The sequence below is a fragment of the Glycine soja genome, chromosome 17 (genome assembly GCF_004193775.1).
Source record: "Glycine soja cultivar W05 chromosome 17, ASM419377v2, whole genome shotgun sequence".
Taxonomy (NCBI): domain Eukaryota; kingdom Viridiplantae; phylum Streptophyta; class Magnoliopsida; order Fabales; family Fabaceae; genus Glycine; species Glycine soja.
In genome coordinates, this window is record NC_041018.1 from 4,469,118 (window position 1) to 4,490,708 (window position 21,591).

General features: G+C 32.1%; 3 protein-coding genes and 1 pseudogene across 3 annotated transcripts; 2 read left to right on the forward strand and 2 right to left on the reverse strand.

Annotated features, from left to right (window-relative positions):
* The first annotated feature begins 1,756 nt into the window (after positions 1-1,756).
* LOC114391826 (transcription factor bHLH35-like) lies at positions 1,757-8,596 on the forward strand. The gene is made up of 5 exons (XM_028352807.1): positions 1,757-2,119; positions 2,403-2,583; positions 3,465-3,695; positions 4,337-4,507; positions 8,289-8,596. The coding sequence occupies exons 1-5, from the start codon at positions 1,833-1,835 to the stop codon at positions 8,376-8,378; spliced, it is 960 nt and encodes a 319-aa protein (XP_028208608.1). The 5' UTR covers positions 1,757-1,832; the 3' UTR covers positions 8,379-8,596.
* A 1,814-nt stretch (positions 8,597-10,410) lies between these two features.
* Positions 10,411-12,951, forward strand: LOC114393947 (proline-rich protein PRCC-like). Its single transcript, XM_028355463.1, has 2 exons — positions 10,411-11,416; positions 12,578-12,951. The coding sequence occupies exons 1-2, from the start codon at positions 10,463-10,465 to the stop codon at positions 12,734-12,736; spliced, it is 1,113 nt and encodes a 370-aa protein (XP_028211264.1). The 5' UTR covers positions 10,411-10,462; the 3' UTR covers positions 12,737-12,951.
* Positions 12,952-14,006: 1,055 nt separating this feature from the next.
* Positions 14,007-15,368, reverse strand: LOC114391865 (annotated as a pseudogene).
* A 680-nt stretch (positions 15,369-16,048) lies between these two features.
* Positions 16,049-20,759, reverse strand: LOC114393978 (RNA-binding KH domain-containing protein PEPPER-like). The gene is made up of 6 exons (XM_028355508.1): positions 20,328-20,759; positions 19,396-19,645; positions 18,601-18,749; positions 18,179-18,439; positions 17,534-17,725; positions 16,049-16,545 (listed from the first exon to the last, which is right to left on the reverse strand). Exons 1-6 carry the CDS (start codon positions 20,601-20,603, stop codon positions 16,354-16,356), a joined length of 1,320 nt encoding a protein of 439 aa, XP_028211309.1. The 5' UTR covers positions 20,604-20,759; the 3' UTR covers positions 16,049-16,353.
* Positions 20,760-21,591: the final 832 nt, after the last annotated feature.

The following is a 21,591-nucleotide window of genomic DNA, read 5'->3' on the forward strand; positions in this document are numbered from 1 at the left end:
TAAATTGTACAAGAGGTTATTCATGTTGATCTCCCTTGGGATTATAAATCGACCTAAAATACTATTTCATTTTCATTTTTCACTTATTCACCCCATTTCATACCTATGTTTGTTCATTTTAAATTATATTTATTTATTGTGACGTCATAAATTTTTACACTATTTATGTAAAAAAAATAAATTTCTTCTTAATTTTCATTACATTAAATAAAAATATCAAGTTAAAATAAAACAAAAAAGTGATGTGACAGGAAGGACCAGAAAAAAAAAACAGGAAAAATCAGAAAAAATCATCCTCGTGCACACTGTGGCTGCGTATAAACGGTTTGACCAAAGTGCGCGCCGCAATATGAAGAATGATCGTCTACGGCTCAGAACATATTAAGTCATTTCCTACAACAACAAATCATGCATACGTCGGGTTATATTAAGAAATAAATTCTCTTGGATATAAAATTCTAAATTCTCTCTTCTCATTTGAATTTCCCCTTAAATGCATTTAATGTAACTTCTTATACTTTTAAACTAAACACTAGTTTAACAAGCAGACATAAAATATAAAAAATAATTTCAAATACATATAGATATTCTATCTTTAAAATTTAAATAAAAATTTAACATACATTTAAAATAATTCAAATAATCTATTTGATCATTTATCTTATTATTTCGATTTAATTTAATAATTTATTTTTTAAAAATTTACTTAAAGACAAATATAACGTCATTAAAAATATAAGTTATTAGTAATTAAAAATCATTTCAAAATATAGATTTTCTCTAAACATGTTCATTCAATAATCATAAGAACAACATCTAAAAACCCAAATCAAGAACATAATCCCAAACTCAGACAAACAACACAACCCAGAACAAGTCAAAAATCTAAAATCACAAATTAAAAACTCCAATCACAAATCACAACCCTAAATCACAAATTCAACTCAAATAAGTTACGGTAGTTTTGAAAATGAGAGGTTCTTACTGGAGGAAGTTGAAAGTAACAGAGATTAGTGTCAACAATGACAGAGGGAGGTAAAACATCTCGTCCACAAGCACGACTTCAATCAATTGGTAGGCGCGTGTTCTCGAAGCATACTTCACACACCATAGTCGTGTCAGCATCATCAAGAAAAACGTGCTTCCCATCATCGATGACATCATGCTTATTGATTGGATCACTGACAATCTAGCAATATGACAACCTCATTTTGTTGTTGGGTTTTGCAATTTGACTCAACTTCTTAAAATTGGAGGACGCGAATAAGGAGGAGGTCTTGAGCGAGGTGAAAGGAATGCTTGAGAATTTCAAGCATATTTATGAAGGTTGAAAGTGAGTTTAGGGATTTGAAGAGGAAAATTGGAATCCTTGTGACTAAGCACATTAGGTTTTTGGAGGAGATAAGAGAAAAGATTGATGAAAAGATGAGGAGAATAAAGTGTATTGAATAGAAGGTTGAGGGAAATTTTTTAAAAAAAAACTCATATATGTAAATAAATAAATATTTATATTAATATATACATAAGAAGGATGTCATAATGTATGATTTAGAGTTATATAATATATTAATTATTAAGGAAGTCTAACTTAATTAAGTGAATGAATTAGATGTGTATGAGTTGAGAGTGTTATAAATTTTTTAGTATAGTTTTTTATTTTAATAAATAAAAAAATTATAGTATATTAATTTTGTGGGCACAAAAAGTCTGATTGAATTCAACGTGAATAACGCGGCTGCACAGACCACACATTGTCTGACTGTCTGGATGGATGTTTCGAGGAAGCAGCAAATTAAACATAAGAAACAAAGAGAGAGAGAGAGAGAGAGAGCATGACAGACGAACAGCAACATCAATTCCCATCATCGATGGTCTTCTCTCCCCTATATATACATATATACCCCGCAGAAGTGGAAAATAAAAGTGAAGAAAACAGACCAAAAATAGAAAGAAAGAGAAATACCAAAACCTTGGCGCATCATATTCTTTATTCCCTCACTTGGATCGTTAATTCCGCGAACGAGCTTCTGCCCTTCAAATTAACCATGGAGAATATTGGTGAGGAGTACGGCTACTGGCCGGAGAACGACATGCTTTTCCAAAACGAAGACCTTGGCAGGTATTATAATCAACCCCTCTTCATCATGTTCTTGTATGTATATATTTTTTCATTCACCGTAACTAATTTTTGTAAAACAATCTCACTGACTATTTTTTTATTGAAGTCTCTCTTCTCAATTACACTTTTTTTATATGCTTGAATTTGATATTTACCTTATTTAAGGAAGATCCAAACACAATTATACTCATATCAACCACATGTTGATTTAATTTAGTGGTATAAACGTGCGTATTGATTGATTGATTAATTAATTTTGGTGATGACACATGCATGCATGTAGCTGGGCGATAATGGATGAGGCAGCGTTATCAGGGTCAGGGTACTATGATTCAAGCTCCCCGGACGGTACTGGTGCTTCTTCATCGGTGGCATCTAAGAACATTGTCTCCGAGAGGAATAGAAGGAAGAAGCTCAACGATAGGCTTTTTGCTCTAAGAGCAGTGGTCCCCAACATTACCAAGGTACGCAACAAATTAACCCCACCACCTTCGTATATTTCGATTCCTGAAAAGAGGGTTAAAAACAGCTATATATCTAGCCAGGAGCTACCACACACGTATTCTTTGCAATTATTACTTTAAGTGTGATTTGAATTCACTGTGAAAAAATTGATTTCGAATGTAACTGATTTTACAGAATTGATTATACAATAACATGAAAAAATTATATTAATTTTTTATATTAAATCTCAATTCTAAATATATAATTATACGATTCAGATTTAATTTTTTTATTTTTATATGAGTTATTTTCTCTCATAAAATATGTCTTATGTATATAATTAAAATTAAGACTATGTTTATATAATATGCTAATTTTTGAAATTGAACCACATTCCTTATAAAACATTAAAATTAAAATAGATAATAAAAGTATTAACTTAACATAAGCATCAATTTAAAGTATAAATAATATTAAGGACATGAGTGTGAGGATAATTTTTTTGTGAAAGAGGATAAATACTATTTTCTCTTTTTGATATTTTTTTACGTTACATTTCTTTTTTTAATATGATTTATCACATTATTAAGGATATGAGTGTAAGGATAAATTAGACAAAATGTATTTAAAATTAAATAAATATAGTAAGAACATATAATGAAAGTATTGATACGAGATAAATTAGATAAAAATGAACTATACTTGATTTTGGTAGAAGGAGAAACTATTGCTACTTCTTTCAACTGTAACATGATTTTTTTTCATCATAATTGATTCTATAAAAATAACCAAACATGCAAACTTTTGGTCAAAATTAAATTTGATCCACCTCATCATGTTTCACCATGATTTTGAATGCAATCCAAACGTATACTAATTTGTTGATGACCAATGTGCACAGATGGATAAGGCTTCTATCATTAAGGATGCTATTGAGTACATCCAGCACTTGCATGACCAAGAGAAGAGAATCCAAGCTGAGATTTTGGATCTTGAATCTGGGAATAAACTCAAAAACCCAACCTATGAATTTGACCAGGACCTCCCTATTCTGCTCAGGTCCAAGAAGAAGAGAACAGAACAGCTATTCGATTCTGTCAGTTCAAGAAATTCTCCAATTGAAATAATTGACGTATAACTCTTAACTCATCACTCTCTTGTATATTTTATATTAGTTAATATACATAAACTCCTGGGGCTATTATTTTCATTACTATAACATTTTTTATCTTAAAATTGAGTGTATAAGTTCATGAGTTGAAAAAATATGTAATAAATAGTTTTAATATTGTTTTGAATATGCTTAAGGTCCTTAATTATAAATATAGCACACTATATTTTCGGCTGTTGTAAACTTTTTTTTTATCCTTGTAATGTACTAATGTTCATCATCACCTATTTTGATTTCTGTCATAAACCTGTCATTAACACAACACATTACATGTCCACTAGTTCTACAAATATAATAGTTTTGATTTTATGTTCTTATAAAATATATGATCTTTGTTTTTAGTCCATTCTTTTATGTCATTACAAAATATAAAATTTTTGTTTAGTTCCTGTCGTTAGGACGGAACCAAAATATTATACAGATTTCAAAGTAAAAAAAAAAATTACTATATTTTACATTAACATAAAACATATTAAACATTTTTTTAATAATTTCAATAGAATAAATTCTTTTATTTTTATACATCTCTTGTATGTGATAAGATTATTGTTATACGAATATGAACCAATGAATGATGTGGATTTTGAACTGGTGGATGGCAGCTGAGGGTAACATACATGGGAGAGAAGACGTTTGTGGTGAGCTTGACATGTAGCAAAAGGACAGACACAATGGTAAAACTGTGTGCGGTGTTCGAATCTTTAAAGCTGAAAGTCATTACGGCCAATATCACTTCTTTTTCAGGCACGCTTCTGAAGACAGTCTTCATCCAGGTTAGTCTTCCATTTTGCCCTTCTTAAATTAATAAGTAAATAAATAAATTGTTAATTGTTTAATATTTGTGTTTAAAGATTAAATTAGTTTTTTTAAAAATAATACTCATCGGCTAGAATTTTGGGGGCCACATACTAGGAAACCTATGGACCACTTTAATAAAAGTGGGAAACCCATTTATGGGATAATGGGCATTTTAGGGTCAATGATGAGAATTAAGGACCTTATGGCAGTGTCCTATTCAAATCAGCTGATGAGGCAATTAACAAGGAAGGACCACGTGAATCTTGTGCTTTAAACAAAGATTGATGGGAGGACCACATGAATATTGTGCTTTAAACAAAGATTGATGGGAGGACCACATGAATATTGTGCTTTAAAAATAGAGAAAAAATTATGTGAGTATTATATGATTATTTTGGTGATTTTTATGCTTAGAAAGAAATTAATTTCTACTTATCGGTAGAAGATATTCTTTTGAAAATAAATAAATAATAAAAGACTCAATTTCATGACGTAGGGGATAAGAAAAGAAAAAAAAAAAAAAACCAAAGTGGTCCCATTATCCTGAAATTCTGAACAATAACCGTATTCCAGAATGATTCGTGGAATAACTTGCGCCAAACTTAAATAATCTAGTATTTCTCATTTGGCTAGTAAGAAAACCTATTCAGCATGTTTCTCACATCTCCAACGAGCCAAATATAATTTCGTGGAATTTTTTAGCTATTTAGCTAATAGCTTTTTATTTTCATTTTTACTTGACAAAATAAATAATTATATATAAAATTATTTCTATTTTTATTAAATATGGTAAGAACAAAAAAAAAAAACATTGCTTTGTTTCCCAGGTTGTAGTAGCACGAATCGAAGGGGACAAAATACAACTTTAGGAATAGTATATTTGTAAGTAGATGTAGACTGTAGTGGCCCATATAAGAAGGATCGAGAATAGAAAACGTGTTTCACAATCTGAATAGAAATCAATGCGATGACGTATAGTGATTAGGTGAATTGCACATGTCGTTGATATGAAAGAAATTTCCGCGCTGGAAATGAATTCACCTCACTAAGAATGCAATGATTAAGTTGTTATATTTATTATAACTTATTATAATATTTATAAGATTTAATGTGACTTTTTATTTTTGTATGTTTTACGGTTATTTTGTATATTAAATTTTAAAATTTCACTATAATCCTTTAAGTATCTAAAATATCCCATTTTAGTTATTTCATTTGATTTTCGTCATAAACATTATGGATCTGTTAAGAAATAGTTAATTTAATAGCCCCATGGCTAAAAACAGTAGTTATCTTTAAAAAAATAAAAATAAAAAACTAAACCCCCTTGTGAATTATGTGAAATAGGGGGCACCCACGTTGTGCCTCTCTTAAAGCCCCTATTGCATCAGCGATGGAATCCCAGAGGCCAGAGGGTCACCCTCTAGGGTATACAAATGACGGAAGAAGAGACCAAGGTGAAAGTCACATCCCTCATTGCCGATGCTTTTGTAACCTCTTCTCTCCTCGTGGCAAAGAACCTCAACGTTCCTTGATTTCATACGTTAACAGTTTCCAAACAATGCTGGAAACACAACCTTTGATTTCAGCCTTAATGTTGGATCCAAGTTGCCCTCATGTGGCCGCCGTAGCTGCACATGAGGCGGAGCTTGGTCGACGCCGGCGCGAAGGGCTTGTCCCAAGAGTCGGGGTAGCTGAGGTGCGGCGGCACGGTCGTGGGAGTTCGTGGTTGCGCCTCCATGGTGAGTGAGGGAGAGAGAGACTAAAGGGAGCAACGCTCTCGAGGGAAGTTTAGTTTTTATTTTATTTTTTTTAATAGAATAAAGATAATAATGATTTTTAGTTTTATTATATTAAATTAATTATTTTTAAAAAATTAAAATTAACAAAATAGTAATGCTTATGACTCAAAATTAAAATAAAATATTAAAATTATACATTTTAAAAACTTAAAAGATTAGAATAAATTTTTTAAAATTTAATGTATTAGAATGAAATAAATGTAAAATATAATAAAATAAAAATAACATTAAACATATTTATAATTATTTTTACTTATACACTTTTCGTCGCTGAGATCCTCTCTATTTAAAAAAACAAAACTATTCAGGGTCTGGTCTTTTCATTTTAGGCATAGCTAGGGTTTGCTTACGGTGAAACTCAATATAAAGGATTTAGATTAATATTCAGATTGATGTGGATAAGGATTTAGTTTTTGAATGGAATCTTGAAAGATACGTAGCAGTATACTTATTCAAACTTAAAAAGTGAAAAGAAATTCAAATGTAATTATGAGAATCTTTTCTCTGTCACTTCACAAATTTGATGTCTTTATTTAATTATACTTAAACATATAAAATGGAATGGATTTTTTATACTTAATTATTATAGCTATTTTAAAAAATGCATCACCATATAATCACAATAATTAAGTGACATTCAGGTTTCATCAAAATTAAATTAGGGAATATTTTCACCTATTTATATTTTTATTGTAGATATATAATAAGAATATTTGTGTTAATAAGTACATTAATTTTATCACAAATAATAAAGATTAAAATAAAATTTAATTATTAAGATATGAGAGAGATTCAAATTTTGGATTTTTTTATTAGAATATAGGTTTAAAATAATCTAATTTTTAAGTTGACTTCGCTTTAAGCGTGTCTTTAGATTTTGCATTGAGCAATTGTTCAATTTTTTTAATTTTATTTTAAGACTTATTTTCTTTCGATCTTTGCATCAATTTTTTTTCAACTTCTACTAATAAAAAATTATAAAGATGTTAATTTCTTTGTTATTTCATTAAAAATAATAATAAAGTGAAAAAATTATCGTTATTATTAATTAAAATTGATTATCAAATTAACTCAGATTTTATAATTATTAAATTGTACGCTAACTTATGTATTAATAGAAGTTAAGGTAGGTAGTGGTCTACTCAAATTATTTTTACTAATTTTTTTAAAAAAAGGAAATTGGGTTAAATATATATTAAATAGCTAAAATTTATTTAAAAAAAGAGAGAGAAAAGCTTTAAAACAATTAAAGCAATTTTTACAAATAAACTGCATACATGGTTTGATTTTTATTGTAAACTAATGGACGTAATACAATGAAATGAAAATTTTAATTTACAAATATTTTTTAAAATTATTTTAAACTTTATCTTGAAATTAATTTAAGAAAAATGGAGTGAATCATAACATAATTTTTTTATAGCTATATTAGCTTTTTGATTAAATAAATTTTAAAAATGACACAAATTAAAGACGAGTGATAAATGACGATTGCGACAGTAGTCACATCAACTTATCTTTCCACCTTTTTTGAGAAGGCTTATCTTTCCACCTAAGAAAAGTTTGTTTTAAATGCGGGCATTGGAGATCAGTATCATGTTTATTTAACTCTATAATTGAAGTCTTATTCGGATTGATTAGGAAACGAAATAGAATCCAATGCTGCTGAAAAGATGACAACGTTCACTCCTTTATCTTTAATTACCATATTGATGAAAGTTGATCATCTTAGTTAATGAAAATTAAGGATTCAATATTTGATATACAAAACAATAATTGCGTAGTACAATAAAAAGTAATATCAATTTGAGAGGCATCTAATTCAGCAAAAATAAAATAAAACTGAGAGGTATCTATTATATGAGAATGCCACAAAGAAATACTAACGATGCCAGTGTGTTTTGTGTTGCTTTTGAATTAATTGTATCACATATATATATACATGTATTTTCAGGCAGATGAAGAAGAGAGAGACTTTTTGCATATAAAAATTCAGACAGCGATTTCAGCTCTCAATGATCCTCTAAGCCCAATGAGTATCTGATGAAGAAACGAGTTCAGATCGAAGCTGAGATTGTTCTGTTTGTTGAGTTTCCTTTTCCCACTCAATGTTAATTATCTGTAGTGAATGAGTCTTAAACTCGAAAGTTGGCAAGTTTTCTTTTTCTTTTCCATTTTCTGTATGTTGATGTTGATAGCCTCTAACGTTGTAAGCTTTACGTTATTAATGAAATCGCATTTTCATGTTCTTCATGGTAAAAATAACTTTGAAGCACACTAATATCACAAAATATGTCAATCATTAACCGACAATAAAATTACAATTATTAGGACAAGTAAGATGTTTTAATTTAACATATAACTTAAAAATATTGATAATAGTTTATAATTAAGGTTTTTATCAGAATATTTATTTTTAATTTTTCAATTAATGCTATCCATTTTTTTTAATATTATTGATAAATGTTCTGAAGGAATTCTTTAACAAATTTTAAGAGTACAAAAGAAATTTGGTATAAAAAAAAGGGTACAAAAAAATTATGAGTGCCCATTTGATATTCGATAAACTGTTAAATTAATAATTCTCACCCTGATATTATTTAGATTTTGCCAATAAAAATAAAGAAATAAAATTTAAGAGTTCTGAGAGGTGACTTGAAACCCAATTTTGTCCGTGTGTGGATATATATATATATATATATATAAAACTAATTCAATTGGGCTAGATTTGACAACCCCCTGCCCTTTTTTTCTTTTTGTTTGCTTAAAAAAAATATGGACCCAATACAAAAATAACAAGAAAAGAAAAAAGAAAAGTTAATAACAAAACATGTTGAGACTGAATTGGGCCAATCATTGACCCAACAAAAATAAATAAAAAATGATATGATCCAGCCAAGTAATCTTCAACAAATTGCAAGGTGCAATGGAATGCAATAATCAGAAAATTAAGTCTCTGATCTGATCTCCGTACCATAAAGTGACAAGAGAAGGATTTCTGAGCCCCTCTTATTCTTTTTCTTTTTTAGTTTTGGCATTTTGGACTCAGTTCATTCTATCAATGTTTGTGTTTCATGTTTATTTCTATGGGCCTAGCGCCATGCATCTTCTTCTTCTGTTTTTCTGCTAATTAAGCTCACTTTATTGTAAATATTTTATACTTTCATTCATTCGATCACAATCTATTACATGATAAATTTATTGTAATTAACCTAAAAATCACACCAACAATAATTTCTAATTAATTAAAATTGTAAAGCTATTTAATATTGTGTCATTATATAACTATTAAATTCATATTTTATTATCCATCGTTTTTTTTTTGTGAAAAAATTAATAAAGTAAAATATCAAAATTGATGTACTGATTTCCATTTTGATTTTATCAAAAAGAAATACAACAATATTTTCTGTTCACACAATAGATTTTTATTAAACTTTCATCCTTCTTAGTTCGTATTCATATATTGTTGATTCAATTGATACTAAATTTAATTACTTAAGCAAAAGTTTTAAGTTCCAAGCCTTATAAATAAAAAATACAGTTTCCACTAATATCCGGTGAAAAAAAAACTTTCATCCTTCTTACACACATACATGACTTCATCATAATTTAGTAAATTTTCATTTTAAAATAAAAAAGATATTAGTTATTTGTCTACATTAAATTTGTTCTCAAATATTTTTCTTAAGTCAATTGATTTAAATATTTCTTACCTTAATTTTTTCATCTTAAACTTATTTTCCTAAATAAAATTTAAAGTATTTGAATAAAGATGATTAATTTTGTGAAATAAAGTTTAGAGTATATAATATTTGTTGATGAAAAATAATTAAAATATACTAACAATATATTTTATTTACATTTGTCATTTTATAACAAACTATTGAAATTATTATATATATGATAATTTTTTTTTAATTTTATAATAATTATATTAAATTTCATGTTTGAAATAATTCATTAAATTTTAAAAAATAGTCACCTTAAAAATAATATTTAATCAGTTCATGATATAAATATTCTAAGATTAAGCGTATACGAAATTCATTAAACTCTTCCAATAAATATAAAAGTACGTGAGCATGTGTTTGGTTTCCATTCCCAATTCCCAATTGTGTTGTGGGCATGGATTCTCTACTGGCGAACTATGCCTCTTCAGATGAAGAAGAAGATCAACAACAACCATCTCCACCCAAAACGACGTCGTTTTCCTCTCTTCCTCAGCCCAAATCTTCTCTCTTTCAATCCCTTCCTCAACCCAAATCCTCTCCTTTTTCTTCTCTATTTCAATCTCTTCCTCCACCCAAACAACCTTCCAGCGAAAGCGCTTCACTCCCTAACCCTAACCCTAACCCTAAACCCCAAATCGAAGAACCACGGCCCAAACGCGTCGTGCAATTCAGGCCCCCAATCATCCCTCTCCCAAACCCTACCCAACTCGACGATGACGACGACGACGAAGAAGAAGAGCGAAACAGAAGAAAGAACAAGTTAGAGTCCTCCACGCAAACCTCATCGGTCAAATCCTTCCTCGCCAGCATTCCGGCTCCAAGGAACACCGCCACTCTCGGCGTTCAAGCAAGTTCCGGTTCAGGCCGGAGATCCATCCTCGAAACCGAATCGCCGGCACCGGCATCAAATTCCGGTGGTTCCAACAATTTTCCCGTTGATCAAAGTACAGGGGATTATGAAAATTATGAGAATTACCAATATGCCACCGACCAGTATGCTAATTATTATGGCAATTATGGTTCGGGTGCCGAGCCAGGGAGTTCGGGTACCGAGTCAGAGGCTGGGGTTGCTGCTTATGGAACTGAACAGTATGGGAATTATGGTGATGCCTATGCTGCCTATGGGGATTATGGACAGTATGGGAATAATTGGGGTGACGTGTCAGCGGCGACACCGGTGCCGGAAGCGTCTGGGATTAGTGACAGTGTGATGAGGATTCCTGGGAAGAGAGGGAGGCATGAGATTCCAACTGAAGTGATTGAGGTGAAGCAAGAAGAGTTGATTAAGAACCGGCCAAGAGAGGATCAGGCCAAGCTAACTGGGATTGCATTCGGACCCACTTATCAGGTATTCTTGGGATGTAGGTTTAGTTGGCTGTGAGATTAGGTATTCTGTTTAGTTAGTTATTCAATGCCCTTTTAATATAGTGCATGTGTCAGTCTTGGCTGGGTTGAAAATTGTTGAATGAGAATGTGGTTCAAATGGTTTGTGAGCTGCTTCAGCCTGCTTGATGTGGAAATATATTCAAACAGTGTAGGAGATTCAATAGAAAGCCAATAGAAGGCTGGTCTTTTGCTTAACAAGTGAGGATTGCTTGAAGAAAAATTGAGAAATGTCCTGTACAAGAAAAACCTAATCTCCCTTGTTAGAGACCAACAGCCATTTCATTTACATCATAAATCTTAGGATAGATTTGAAGTTAGATATCTATAATAATTTGTGTGAATAGAAACTAAAAAACATAAATAAAATACAAATGAACATCGCTACACCTGTGCTGTAGTAGGATGAATACCAGTCTAGAAGATGCTTTGTTTTTGTTCTTTGTATGTTCCAGATCTAGATTTGAACATTCTAGAAAAAGGAATTGATATTATTTGCTGGATAATGTGCAAAGGCAAGGCACGTGATTCTTAAATGGGTTCTTGAGGCAGTGGTCATAGAGTAGTGGCTTCAAACTTAGTGTTCCACATTTTTGTCAGCATTAGAGGAAACTCATGTCTAATAGAGTTCTAAATAGACAGCGCCATTTGTTGATGATTTTGATTCGGGGTTAACCTCTTTTGATGCTCCTTGTTTAACAGTGATGTATTGTTAGATACCACTCTATTTGTGATATTAAAATGGTTCTTTAATATTATTGCCCTTTTACTAGGAACTTGCATGGTCATATACTTAGAATGGATCAGCATTGTGATTTAAATGCATAAGATGAATTCAGTTGGTAGTTCAAGTAAAATTAAGACTACTACTAAAGGTATGCCTTTAGTTAGATTAAATGAGCCAACCCAATTTTGATGTGTACATAAGCTTGACCTAGGTCTTATTATGACATGCATTAGCTGTGCTCCTCAAAAGTCAGTATAGATTCAAATCATTCATGAAATAGGAAAATCTTGGTTAGTTGGTAGTTATATATACATTGTACAATTGTAATTTCCTTTCTACTCCCTAAAAGGGATGTTGTTTCTATCATTTATTTTGTATTTATTATTTTGTCTCTTGTAGCCTGCTTCGACAAAGGGGAAGCCTACAAAGCTGCACAAGAGGAAGCATCAAATTGGTTCATTGTACTTTGATATGAAACAAAACGAAATGAAACTCGCTGAGCGGCGTGCAAAGGGCATGCTTACCAAAGCTGAAACACAAGCAAAATATGGATGGTGATTTGGGACGATGATATTGGAAATACTTCCATTGAAACGTGAAATACAAAGTGGAAGTTTTTATATTTAACTGCAGTCCTTGTGTTTCACTGTTCTGTCTAATGATATGTACGTTTGCTCCCTTTTTTCAGTGCAAATTATGTATTTCTATCCTTATAGACAGTGGAATTTCATACAGTACATTTTTTATGACAAAAAATCATATTTCTTCCTTTCTTTTAACTTGCTTTAGAGATTAGGTTTAAAAACATAAATTGTCTTTTATTTTTTATCTTTGGTGAGCATAAAAAAAATCATATGCATTTAAATAATTACTAGTTGATTGTAACAAAAAAAAAATGATTACAAGTTGATCAAATGTCATGAAAAATGGCGAATTAAGTAAGTATTTCATCTTCTTTTTTTAATTTTTCTTTTTTGAAGTAGAAGTTTCTCTAATTAACTTTCATAAAAGTATTTTGTTACATATTTTGAAACTATTATTCATTAAAAAAATTGTTTTTAAGATTTTTTTATTTTATTTGTCTAAAAAAATGTCCAACTAGGCGAAATGCTATCCTAGTACTAAAACAGTCCTATTTTATAATAATTTCTGACGACATTTGTTATCTATATTTGTCATAAGCTATTAAAAATATTCAGTTATTATCGTCATGTTTTGATTGATTTTTACTTTCATAATAAAGGATGAAAATATTATATTTTAATGGAAATGTGAGAGGTTATTTATTAATCCAATTAACTATCATTTCTATAATTTTTTGGGGCTTGAGAAAGAGATAATAAATCTTGGGATAAAGAATTATTGCAGACTACTGAAGAATGAGGAAACAAACGAGAAGAAAAAGGTGCATGTTGATGATTTGATTTACATGTGTTGCTTTATGTGCTACTATAACAAGAGAAATACTCGTAATGCACTTTCAAATTTTTTTAACACTTATTTAGTGAAATTCTATATCTACCCCACTAAATTATCTGAGTCCACTCTTAATTGGTGGTACTAGTATGATATTTTACTCACATAATAAAGGAGTGTTTAAAGGAGTAGGTTAATAACATTTTTCTCCATCTTAATATGCTTAGGGTTCTTAACATTGCAAAAAAGCATGTTAAATGCCGCAAAGCTACACTTAAGATGTGTGCTACAGTCCCCTCCATTTCCGTTTAAAATCCAAACACCCCTATATATGGTTTATGAAGTTAAAGATTCAAATCCAACATGAAGAGCAATAAATTGAAGGCATGAATTTTGAAAGGATAAAAAAAAAGGAACAAAGGAGCTGCATTTTCCCATTTCGATAAATTACTTGTATTCATTCATACAATCATGGATTCAAATTTGTAATAATCTCCAGGAAGATGAATTAGCCAGATTTTTTTCCCCAGTGAAACTCACAAATTTACGTCTGGAAAGAAAGTTTGATCAAAAGGTTGAGCCATTGAACCCAAAGAATGGGCGCTGCACCAGAAAACGAATAAAATGAGATGCAGAAAGTATGTAATGAACATAGATTACAAAAAGCCGTGACTATGACATACATCTTGTGGAAAGGAAGCTGTTGGAATAGGTATTGTTAACACACCAACCATGATATATATTTTATTTTTGGTACATATAATGTTCATAAATATGCTTCAGAGAAGAACAGTACAGGAAATAGAGGAGCATGTTTCGAGAAAAAAGTTAGCAAAGATATTTTCTCTGTAGGGCGGTAGCAAGCATATTTTCTCTGTTACTACAGACAAAGTATAACTAAACATCAGAAATCAATATCTACTAAAAAGTAAAAACTTCTGCTATTAGCAACAACCAATTTCCTGAAAAAACAATATTAATTCAATCCCTTGTTTTCTTTCCTCCAACAAACATTCTAAGAATGAAGAATCATAATTGAATGCATGTATACATAAAACCATTTCAATACATTGTGGCAGAGAATTAAACAAGTTAAAATGCATGAAATCGCTTCACCCCACATTGTACTTAAAAAAGGTAGAAGCAGCAATTTTACCTGAACATCAAAACAGCAATTTTGATATTTTTACCTGAACAGCAATTTTACCTGAACATCAAACCATCACAGGACAAAGCAGCAATTTTACCTGAACATCAAAACTTGATATAGAAGCGGGAACTGTCAATGTATAGCTTAGTTTGAAGAATTTCTGCAATTGTAGAACTCAGTTTTTCATTGCCACTCGGACCAAGCCCTCCAATTGAGATCAGTTCTCATAAGCAGCTGGCTCTTCAGTTCCAGAAAATGCAATAGACACTCCCCCATTCAACAAAATCATCACATACTGAAATATAACCCCCCGCCACAGCACTAGTGTTGAGTGTTGAAGGTAAGTAGTGGCCTTAATAAGTTTCATGACATGGGTTACATAAAATTTTGATATTTTTATAGAGTAATTTGATTAAACAATTGGTGAACAATGTTGAAAGAGTAAGTAAAAGGGTAAAAGTGGACTTAACGGATTCGGGTTTTCCGATGATTTTTGCAACAGCTTTGGTGGAATATCTGAGAATGTCAGAAGCAACGACGATGTCGACAGGAATGTTTGTGAAGAGATTCAAAGTGGGCATTGCTATTTGCTGCTATACACACGCACGAGTGCGTGGCTTTGGGGCAAGCCTTCGGAATAAGCTGTCTCTCTGATATTAACACTATATATGAGTTTAATAGTCATGTAAAAAAAACATCAAAAATCAGTTAAGACCTTTTATAGTTTTATGCGACTTATTTGTATTTTATCAATTTTATGAAAGAGAAATAATTATGTAATAATAATATAAAATTATTTTAGAGTGTCATTTAATTCTTGACTAAAATAATTTTGTCAGAATTTACTTAATTTCCAACCCGATCAAGACAAAAAAAAATTGTCATTAAATGTTACGAGTGTATCATCATTAAACTTTTTATGAAATTGTAAGTTTTTTAGCTCATTTTAGTATTCCTTTTATAAAGTTCGTTGCAATAAACTCTTATGATAAAAAAATTATTAAATAAATGATTAATCAAGCTATTTATTTGATCGGTTTCTTTCTAAGTTTCTATTTAATTTGTCTTGAATAAAAAAAATCCATAGTATTTTTCATAAAAGGTAATTCTGTATGAATTGAAAACACTCACAATATAACATAAAGATGCGCTGTTAGCTGGAACTTTTTTATACATAAGACTTGAATCTTTAATTTTCCTTAAAAAGAAACAAACATGCACAACTTTAAACTAATTATGCGTGAATAAAAAAATTAGTACATATTTTTTTTGCTGAATTTTTTTTACATAAAAGGTCAGAATAGTTAGCATTGCAAATATAAAATAAAATAAATATAACATAGCTTCATGCCCCTATAGATTCCACGATTAAGCTTTAAATCAATGCACATATACACTACAAACTAAACATCCTGAAAATGGTTAATATTTCATTACATTTTCTATGGCACTACTCAACTCTTTGGCCACATCGAAGATTACCCAATTATATGATGATAACGGATAATAAAAACGTGATTTTGGTGGCTCCATAATACATTCCAGCATCGACTCTCAAATCAGACCCAATTAGAACAAATGAAGTCAGTGTGAGACCTAGAGACTAAATTCAAAGTCTGAAAGTCCTATAGCCTCCAAGACCAGAAGATCCGTACCCACCGCTATAGGGTTGCGAGGACAAGGAAGATGAGGAAGATGAGGAATACGATGAACTGCCCAACTGAGGGTAAGAAGACCTCAGGCCTGTATCTAACCTGCTGTAATTACTAGCAAGAGGTTCTTTGTGATTACTTATAACTTCCTGTAACACGAGATTTCTATCAGTAAAAGCAAACGAAATAATATTCTTTCAGCATGAATTTGAAAATTGATGGCAAGTACCCAATAAAATGTCAGTAATAAGTATGAAAATAGAATGAATTAAACATATAAACAGAAAAGAAAAAATGAATTACGGTTGTAATCATGACAAACAATTATTCCACGATCAGTAAAACAGTCCAAAAATGGAGGGAGACAGAATAAAATATAAGGTGCCTGATAAACATGAAATTAAACATAATATGCTCGCTACAAAAATTAAAAGCAATACACAGACATTGACAAGTCTACTAATTTTTTATAATAAATAAATCTAGCAAAAATCCAGAATAAGATGAAATCCTCATATCATTTGTTTGAACTTGGCTGGTGAATGACTGTATTTCCCAATGAATACATATTGCCTTTGAAAAGTTACTCCAATCCCATCAATCAGAGAAGGATTGGTTTATTCAGGTCTAGTAAGGAAAAGCACAAATAATATTACGTCAAATCACAATCATATGTACCCAAAAGAACATCAAATAATGGTCATATGTTTTGACTCATGAGTATTTGATACATTTAGATAATGCCCACTTAATAATATTCTGGCCCTTCTGTGTTAGTTTATACTTTATAGATGTATTTTATGAAAACTGAAAACTAACACTTCTTTCCCATTTCCACTCCTACCAACATATCATGAACAAGGATGCCAAACTAGCAAACCATCTTCATTTCTTTCATTTCCTAATTTTCCTATAATAAAAAATGGATTAATCAATTTTGTCTCTTTTTTCGTACCCCCTTTAACTGCATATCATTCAATTTTCTGTCTGCATAATCAAATTGTAAGTACCATTTTTTTAGCCAACATGAGGAACATTATATGAACATACACATATGCCTAAGCATATCTCACTGTCATGCAAAAGTACCAGGACCACAAAGGCATAAATTTCTTTTTTTAGGCCCATGTCTCGTACCTGAATCAACTGTTGTGCCGTTTGAACCTGAGATGAGGTACCTTTTATTTCCACAATGATTTCATCAGGCACCGGGCTCTCCTGAACAGTCAATATGGCTCCACTAGTACAGCGAATGTATTCAATATTAGTCCCTTGTATACCAATTATGTCCTCTGCATAGGACAATGGTATTTGCATGGTTTGTATTACCTAATAAGTGGAAAAAGTAAAGGAAGGTGGAAGTTACCATCATATCAATAAAAAATAATAAAAGAAAAGAAGTCTGAGGTATAAGCAAATATGTTACAGGTGGAAAAGAAAAGTATGCCTTCAGTTCACATTACTTAGAATTTGACAAATCATATTGTATGACTCACTTTAAAAACTTGGCCCAAAATCAGATCACCATGAGAGTTAAAGGTACAGAAGTCCATGTAGAATAAGTCAGAATCAGAAACTAATGTACCTTCACTTAAAATTTGGACCACATAAAGCAAAATGTATAAAAGCACTTACACAAAGAATTAGTACATAATTATGATTAATGGTTACTTTTTCAACAGTTGGTACAAAAGAAAAAGAAACAATGATGTTGACAAGTTCCCAAGGAAGTTCCAACATCAAATAGAACATTGATATAATATGGTGCTTGAAATTGCTAACCGTTGTAACAATAGGAGGAGCACTGGGTCGACTGAGAGCCGAAGAACGAAGACCAGAAAGTGAAGAATCTTGCCCATATATTGACATTGTGGAAGGAGGGAGCAATGAGTCCAACTGACTTTCACGGTCAGCAAAGAGAGAATCCCTTTTTGTTGAAAGAGGAAGATCAGTTACAATGCTAGGTTGTGAAGCACTATGCAGTGATGGTTTATCAACCCAGGTAGTATCTGCCTGGTGCTCTTGGGAGATTGTTGCATTGTACTTGAACAAAACAAACAATCCACACATCTTAGTGTCAATACATCACATTCTTTGATGATATTCAACTCAAATGAAATAAAATAGCAGACCAAAATACATGATATGCACTGGTATCAACTATTTAAACCTGATTTTTAATAGTTGGAAAATGTCAAACTTACAGTTTTCTCAAATAAGGGAAGAACACTATTATCAACCAAAAACTTCCTCAGGTGCCCAACTACTGCTTCTAAAGCCTTAAGGACCTTCATGGCTTCTCCCTGTAGTTCCACGATCCTCTCGTCCGCAGCAGCATAAAAGGGAACCTCATCTATCAGGAAAATGATATGATATCAGAATCACTTCCATCATTGAACAAAAAAATACAGAATGCCAGGAAACAAATGAAAGGCTCCTTTTCATTAGGAGCACCGAGCATGAAAGTTAAAAACAAAGACAGCAGCCTTAGGAAAAGGCTCCTCAAAAGAGAGATCGCCTTTAAATTAAGTCAAAAGTGAATACAACTTTACTTCTCACTTAGAATAGTCTTAACTCTAAACTGAGCTCTTAACATTCGAAGCAAATCAGCCTCCAAAGACAATTTGGTAACAACTGATTAGGCTCAAAAGACAGGAAAAAGAAAAACAATAGAGTAGCTACTAAATACCACGATAAAACCTGCCTAATAATAGTAGGCATCTATGTTAATACGAATGTTCAAAATTTTCCACACCCAACTGCAAGCAGTGAGGGGAAACATCCACACATTATCTAGATTCCAGCCACAACATCTAAACACTGAAAAGATGAAAGGACACCTAATTTCAATAATCTTCCATGGAAGCCAGCTAGCACACTTTTTATATGACATCAGTCAATATGAGGAAGAATAGGCAAAAATAAAAGGATGCTATTAAGACACAGAGAATATCATAGATGTATCACAAATTACTGAATAATGGGGACAGCAGGCACACCTCCAGACAGCACTCTAACAGAAGCACCGGTATTTTCCTGTATAGATTTAATTAATGAACCCTGCTTTCCAATCAAATTTATAGCCTGTGTTGAGGCCACCAATAAACGGACAGAACAAAATGCAACTGCTGATGCTTTATTCTCGGCATCAATTTCAGAAAACCCAGAGACACGTTTAAAAACCCTTATAACAGCATCCATTGCAGGAGAAAGTGGTGCCTCCGGCTCTTCCTTCCCTGATATGAGTACCTAAAACGAAAATTCAAACCATATCAGGACAAAACACAACAAGACACACAAATCAAATAAATGTCCTCATCTATGCAAAAACATAAGGGACCAAAAAACAAACAGTGATCTGGAAAGAAGCATCATCTGAACAGAACATAGACCAACTAAGCTACAGAGTTAACTTCCATTCACTTTGCCAATTGCTCACCTACACTGAAAGTTGCAAGCTATAAATAATAAATAATAAAGAAAACACAACAATGTCACACATTTATCACCCAGAAGCATATTCTGTGGATAGCTGTGGTGAAATCAACCCTCGAATTGGAGTGATGATTAGGTAAAGCCGTCCCCAAAGATTCAAAACTTAACATTGCGAGTAAAGTTAGAACCCTTGACACTATCATGTGCTTTCCTTAAGCATTTAAGCCCTATAAATCCCCACATAGAAACCACCTCACAAATACCACTATCTTATAAACCACTCAATCCAAAACGCACAACAATATTAATGAAATTGTATGTTGGAAACTAGGAAAAGTAACGCATTGAGCTGAGAAAAACGAAAAGGCGAGCACAAAGAATCAAACTTGTAAACTCCAAGGCAGTAAGAAAAAAATGTCCCTACTTTAGATAAACTAGCAAAGAAATAAAAGAAATTCGAAGAAGAAACCCTAGAAATAAAATAGGGAAGACTTACGATTCGATCGGAGGTGCCGACGGTGCCGTCGAGGACTCGAATGCGAGCTTTCGTTTCCTCGCAGGTCTTCTTGATGAGCTCCCCCTTGCGGCCGATGATGCTACCGACCTTGAGCACCGGCACGATTAGGCGGAAAACGCAGTGGCCAGGCCACCCCGGCCACCGCTTCTCGGCGGCGGCGGGGTCTGGGGTGGGGTCTTCGGCGGGGGTGGAGGACGGTTCGGCGGCTGGATTGTCCGAAGAGACGCCGTTTTGGATTGGGTCGAGGGTGGCCATAGATAGGGTTTATGGTTGGTTCGTTAGCTTCAGGTTTATTCCGAAGCTCTCGAATTGGAAACAGAACACTAGCTGGCTCAAAGCTTCTCTATTCTCTCTCTCTCTCTCTCTCTCTAAACCGTCATGCCTCACGTGCTCATCGTGTGATTTCCGTCTCTCTCTCTCTTTTTTTTTTTGCTATCTAGATGGGCCCATGTCCAACAACAATACACAAGAAAAAAAAAAAGAAATGTTTGACAATTGCTATATCCACTTCTCCTAATTGCTAAGTGTACTTTCCTTTTCATGTTTTCCCCGAAATATCCTTGTCTGGCAGAGGAAAATTGATTTTGTGCACTCCCCAAAATTGCCACCGTCAACACTTAACAGGGCTGTCGATGTCGTCCCCTTCTACTAACAAAAAATTAAACCAACTTTTGCATGAAGCACAAAACAGCCAATTAAATCAAGGCACATAAACAATCATAAATCAGGTTTCCATACGCAAATCAAGGCACCGTTAGTGAATGGACGCACAAACGAAGTGAGGCACCACACACCGAAATCAAAATTGGATTCTATAATAGATCCCGAACACTAATTGAAATTCCACATCTGGCCACACAAAAATGATGCCAACACACTATGAAATTTGACCGAATGAACGTGGATGGATTTGGGTGCGTGGATCAATCACAACAACTTCAGAGCAAAACGCATGTGAATTTGAGAATGTGTGAGCAAGCAATTTTGGAATGCTTTACTCATTCTCCACTTCAGCCAGTAAAGCATACGCGAGTAAAAAAAATGAAGAGGAGCTTACTTAGAAATTAGGAAAGTGGATATAGCAATTGCCAAATGTTTTATATTTGGTTAAATTATAACTACATACAATTTATGATTTTGGTCTCTAATCTTCTAATTTTATAAATTAGGAGTTTTTCTTCCTTCCTTCCTAGATTATTAACAAATAATTATAAATTAATTAAAAATGATTAATTATTTAAAA